Below are 6,298 nucleotides of genomic sequence, written 5' to 3' on the forward strand. Positions count from 1 at the left end.
TCTTATTACCACTGTAATACCAGCTACTAAACCATTTCGGTTACAACAATTAATTTTAGTTATTTATTTAATTTTAAGCATAAACTTGATAGTTTTGACCCTTTACATGTAAACTTATGTTGTTTGTATTTATTTACCCATTTTCATATTATGTACTTTTTTAAAAATTTATTTATTTGTATCCGTGTTTGTTCATGGTTATCACTGATTTTCTCTGGTTTTTCATGTTTCTTCTTTTTTTTCTTTAAAAAAAATTGTATTGTGACGCCAAATAAAGTTTCTGGAGAAACAGAAGTTATTAGAGATGACTTGTATTAATCAGTCACAAGGTAATTTAATTCGCTATAATTATACTGATGTCCTGTTTGTCTGTGATAAGTGGCTATTCTATATGCAATGGCTATGCTATAATTATCAATCAATCAAACTTTATTTGTATAGCACTTTTCATACAGGTTAGTGCAGTTCAAAGTGCTTCACAGGCTGATGAGCTAACAAGAATCAAGTAGCTTAAGATGAGATATAATAGATTTTAAAAGCTATAATAAACATTAGTAAACAAAAGGAAAAAAAAGTGAAATTTTACTTTTTGAAACATAACAGGAAAATAAAAAGACCATGTGCCGACACAAATAAGTGTAATCATAATGTAAAACAATTAAGCATCAGTTTTTTTTCTGGTCAGCTTGTAAAAACTTCAATCCCATGATTCCTTGCGCGGTGTATCCGTCACCCCCGCTACGCTCTGCACCCCTCTATGCTTTGACATCAGCTGTTCTGCCCACAGAACAGTGGCATCCTGCCGGAGGAGACGGAAAGGCGCAGATCCGCGGCACAATGCTGCTTTTATTAATTATCGCGGGCCTCGGAGTGGTGACGTTACTGGTGATTTTATTTGCGCCACATATCCGGTAAGAACCAAAGATTACACTCATTCAATCCAATACAAATCCAAGTGTTACACACACATCACGGGCACGGTTGTTACTTGGTTGACAGGGCAGTGCATTGCACTGATGTAATTATTACGATGAGGTGCGTTTACATTACGAAAGCACTGTGTATATATCTACTTCACTGATCGTCATTTTTAAGTTGTTTTTATTTTCCTATTATCTATTATCTGGCACGACGCTGATTTTCTGAGCAGAAAATCAATACAACAGAACGATGGAGCTGTGGGAGTTTTAGCTCGGAGGTGAAGCGGGTGTCTTCCAGGCCTATCAGGAGGCTGAGCGTGGGAGGAGTTATATTTGTATGCATTACTCCAACACAACTATTGGTTATGGGACGTCCCTGCTCAGTGGCGTGGGTCGTACGACTTGACGCTCAGGAGTGTTCATGATCCAAGTTTCTCTATGAATAATTAAGCCATGTGTCCACATGTCCATATGTCCAATCTAAACCAGGACAGAGCTTATAGTGCCTGTAGAAGAGGCTGCCAGTCAGTCAGAAGGAGCTGTCTGCTGTGGGACATGACACTGTGCTTCCATCATTAATTCATCAGTGGTAATTGTGCATCAACAGAAAGTATGCGGCAGGAGGAGTGTGCATGTCCACAGCTCGCCTGGACGGGAAGACAGTCCTCATCACTGGGGCCAACACAGGGATTGGGAAGGAGACAGTGCGGGACTTGGCAATCAGAGGTGACTTTTTAGTTTTACCCTCAAATACACTGTACAGCAGAGAGCCTCTTTACATATATATATGTAGATGTTGAACTTCCATATAATTATAATATAAAAACTATTAGAAATGGGAACTAATTCATAAATTGACATATATACAAATGTGTGTTTATATATTTATATTGTAGACATGTTACATAAAAAGCCTGCTGATACATGTTGATATTATCTTTTTTATAAAGTCACATCTGTGTGTTGTTCATAGCTTATGATGATTTCACTCACATGACAGGGGCCCGGGTCATCATGGCGTGTCGAGACGTGGAAAAGGGCGAGGAGGCTGCGGCCAGTATACGAGCTGCGTACTCCAAAGCAGACGTGGAGGTTCGAGAGCTGGACTTGGCAGATACCTGCTCCATACGTGCCTTCGCACAGAAATTCCTGAGAGGTAAACACTCACATCTGCCTACACGGCCCCAGTGTGTCGTTATTGATCAGGTGTCACAGCAGCTGCGTTTCTTTTGTTTTTGTGACGTCCTCTTCCTCAGAGGTCACCCATCTTCATATCCTCATCAACAACGCCGGGGTGATGATGTGCCCTTACACAAAAACCATTGATGGCTTCGAGATGCACATAGGAGTCAATCACTTGGGTAAGACTTCACAGAAATTTAATGGAATCAATCAAATCAATCAATCAATCAATCTAATGGAGGAACTGATTGATTCACCCAATGGATATGAATTGTCAGAGTAATATTTCATGCACAATTAATCAGCCAAATCAACAAAAGTGACTCATGTTAAAGCTGCGAATCCAAACTTACATGTAAGAACATCAGCTGATCATTTTAGAAACGTTTCTTCAGCATCATCAGGGCTTAATGTTTCGCTCCAATATTATATATTTTAATATTTTGGCACGTCATATGTGGCTAATGATGATGCTAACTTCAGAGGCTATTAATATTAACAAATACCAAATTTACTAATAAGAGTTATTTTCATTCACATATGTTTGATGCCACTTACTGTCAGGAACCGATGTTGTAATCAGTCTCAAAACGGGGAAATAAAATGGAAAGTAAAATGAATTGAACTAAGAATAATAATAATTAATCGTCAGCTGATTGGATCCAGAAGACACGGTTTTAATTACATGCACATTATGAAGAGAATTAGAAATTTGAAGTGTTGATTTTACAGTCAGGATTGGTATCGGAGATTATCTGATTAAATCAAGGTTTTATATATAAGTGTATGTCTCACTTCTGGCAGGTCACTTCCTGTTGACATCCCTCCTTATCGGGCTGCTGAAACGCAGCGCGCCGGCCCGGATCATCGTGGTCTCCTCTCTGGCGCACAACTTCGGCTGGGTCCGTTTCCACGACCTTCACAGCCAAGGCAGCTACAACAGCGGATTAGCATACTGCCAAAGCAAACTGGCAAATGTGCTCTTTGCCAGAGAGCTGGCCCGCAGACTCAAAGGTACACAAACACACACACACACACACACACACACACACACACACACACACACACACACACACACACACACACACACACACACACATGGGAGAGTGCACAGATGTCGTGCTCTGCTCTGGCAAACACAGTAGTAAAGGAGAGTGGATCAGTGACGTGAGGTGAAGAGATAAAGAAAGTTCTTTTCTTCCTGAATTCTTATAAACATGTCGATTTTGCCTGAAAGTGTGAAGCTGTTGTGAATTTACTTTTTCACTGACATGACGTCACCGTGACTTTCATTCAGAGCGAGCAACGCGTCTCGCCAGCGGCTTCTTCAGGTTCACAGGTGTGATAAATCCACACACATCGGTCACATGATCGATCATCATAGTCTTCATTTTGGCGTTTTCAGTGTTTAAACATTCTTTCGAGAGACAAACATATTACAAAAGCTAAAAAAATATGAAGAAAACAAGACAATAATATATTACATTATCAATAAAGGTCACAGTGAAGTCATCTCTAGTATTGGCTGCATGTGGAGACACAAATGGAGCATCAAAGGATTCTAGTTAGGTTCAGTATATATAAACACTATTTATAAGAAGTTTGGCAGGTCACATAAACAACAGTATCCTCCAGTATTCAGCATGACACTGCAGATAAGAAACCGAAGATATCTCCCATAGTGACCCCGAATGGTTGTTTCTCACAGGCACCAATGTGACGGTGAACTCAGTCCATCCGGGGACGGTGAACTCTGACCTGACCAGACACTCGACTCTCATGACGATATTCATGACGGTCTTCTCCATGTTCGTAAAAACCCCCCGGGAAGGAGCCCAGACCAGCATCTACTGTGCTGCAGCGGAGGAGCTGCACTCTGTCTCCGGGAAACACTTCAGGTAGGCCACACCAGTGGTCAGGTGACAGACAATGCTAATATGCTAATGTTTAGCATCTATAGATTTGCAGGTACTTGGTCATAAACGAGAGTACTGGACGAATTTACATTTTGGAATCACAAAAAAACAAAAGCGGTTCATCCTGAGGAGACCGTGCATTTCCCTTGAAGTCATGATCACCAGAGTAATCAGGATCTATCCTCTGGCGATCAGGAATGTCTGTCACAAATTGGCTTGACAATCCATTCATCCATCCAGGAACCAAAGTGATGCACCAACCAACTGATCTGCATCCTGCTAGAATGGTTAAAAAAAAATTAAACCCAAATATGTGATTTGGTTTAGTTGAAAATTTTAAACTTTTCATATTCAGGATTTTCTGAAACGTCTGAAGGAGATTAACCTGCGGAACCAGAGCCACTGAAAACAGAGGCAGGCGTGTTTCAGCTCTTCCTGTTTTATCTCTTTGCAGGGAAGCTATACTGGGACTGTCTTATTGTCTGCTGCCCTCATGCTGTTTTTGTAAATCCATTTTAAAATCTGAAGTAATTATTGATCGATTAATCCTTCATTAATAAATTCTTTCTATAATTCCTATTTTTGATGCCTATTCAAACATGAAATTAAAGAAATTATCACTTTTCCTGAGACATCCCTGCTCCTCCATACACGTCCAGATGTTGAACATCACTGTAGGTTTCCACAGAAGGAAGAAATTGAAATGTGCTGTAGGGTAAGAGAGGCAGCAGACAATCAGAGCTTGATTTTAAAATCTTACAATCACAGCTATGATTTTATTTTCCTCCTTTTTTAAGAGCCACTTCAAACACTTCCTCGTTTCAGTGGACAGATAAAAATGAATTATGATACCAATCCATATCCTCATGCACAAGGTCAAGGTTTAATTAGATCACTGCACCTAGAGGTGACTCACACCGTCATTGGCCCTTATGTAACGATCGTTCCCCCTTCCTCTCATTTCAGTGACTGCGCCCCTGCCTTTGTGGCCCCACAGGGACGGAGCGAGGAGACGGCGAGGAGGCTGTGGGACGTCAGCTGTGAGCTTCTTGGTATCGAGTGGGACTGATTTAACTTGTAACCATCATCTATCTCAGTTCTCCGAGGAGTCCTTATCCTTTCTGTTATCATTATTTCGTTTATTTCATTATGGTTTTGATGTTCTGTACTTTGAAAGATTCTTACCTAATAGGCAGTCAGGTAATTATATAAGAGGTACTATAATGTGAAGTTGCTTCTATTTTTTTTTTTTTGTGAAATAATGCAGTAATTACATTATAATAATTCAAGTCTTTTGATGCTCTACGACGGCTCCACGAAACGAAAGCGCTCAGCTGTTTTATCATGTAACAGACTTTCTGACCCTGTATTTCTGTGACACAATGTGACGACAGTGTGGGCAAAAAACAAAAAGCAACTTGATGTATTGTTATGCTGTAGGATACTGTGAAGGGTCAAGCCAGGGTAAAAGACCAGCACCTATCCAATATTGTGTTTTCTGATCGCACCAGACTTTGCAGCTGAACTGCTTGACTTTTGTGCCAGCATTTCTAAACAATTGCAGGGTTTCTTACAGTTTCCAGGTTGATTTAATGAGTAAACTACTGAAGATCAGTCTGAGCCACGATTATCGCCTGAATTGCATAAATGTATTTTCTGATAACTGTAGAACATGTAGGTTTTGAGAAAAAGTTTTTTCTATTTTAACCAAATCAGAGTTAGACTCGTGTCACTGCAGAACATGCAGAGAGATTTTTTTTTTCCTCCATTTGCATTGCCAAAAACTGCACATTCCTGGAGGAACTACAGTTTTGCATTTCTAAGGATTTCCCCGACTCATGTTTCCTTCTCAGCATTCACAAGCAACGTTGCCAAGAGTTTACATTCTGTTTTATACAAGCGAAACATGCCTTTTACTACACTTACATTCATGTTAAGAGTTGAATGTTTACATATGATGTAAATAAACGGAAATATTACTATAAAAAAAGTCGCCGTATCGATCCTTTGAAATCATCATCCATCAGCAAAAACACAGAGAAATGAATCATCATGTTTCCAGTTCGATCAGAGACGACAAACTATATAAAAAGGAAAATTCCCACGTCACACATTCACATTCTGACGAGTTAAATTGTAAGTGCACATATTGTAAGCTAACTCTTAGGCTGAGCTAATATTAGCTGTATTGATAAGATATCTTTAGAAGCCAAATGCCAATAATTATGCACCGATCAGCCACAACGTTAAAACAGGTCTCTGGTTTTAATGTGGCTCCTC

General features: G+C 39.9%; 1 protein-coding gene across 1 annotated transcript; it reads left to right on the top strand.

The window, feature by feature from the left end:
• The first annotated feature begins 651 nt into the window (after positions 1 to 651).
• rdh12 (retinol dehydrogenase 12) lies at positions 652 to 6,008 on the top strand. Its single transcript, XM_056393246.1, has 7 exons — positions 652 to 911; positions 1,528 to 1,646; positions 1,921 to 2,076; positions 2,177 to 2,281; positions 2,907 to 3,116; positions 3,811 to 4,000; positions 4,985 to 6,008. Exons 1-7 carry the CDS (start codon positions 706 to 708, stop codon positions 5,085 to 5,087), a joined length of 1,089 nt encoding a protein of 362 aa, XP_056249221.1. The 5' UTR covers positions 652 to 705; the 3' UTR covers positions 5,088 to 6,008.
• Positions 6,009 to 6,298: the final 290 nt, after the last annotated feature.

This window comes from Seriola aureovittata, chromosome 13 (genome assembly GCF_021018895.1).
Source record: "Seriola aureovittata isolate HTS-2021-v1 ecotype China chromosome 13, ASM2101889v1, whole genome shotgun sequence".
NCBI lineage: Eukaryota > Metazoa > Chordata > Actinopteri > Carangiformes > Carangidae > Seriola > Seriola aureovittata.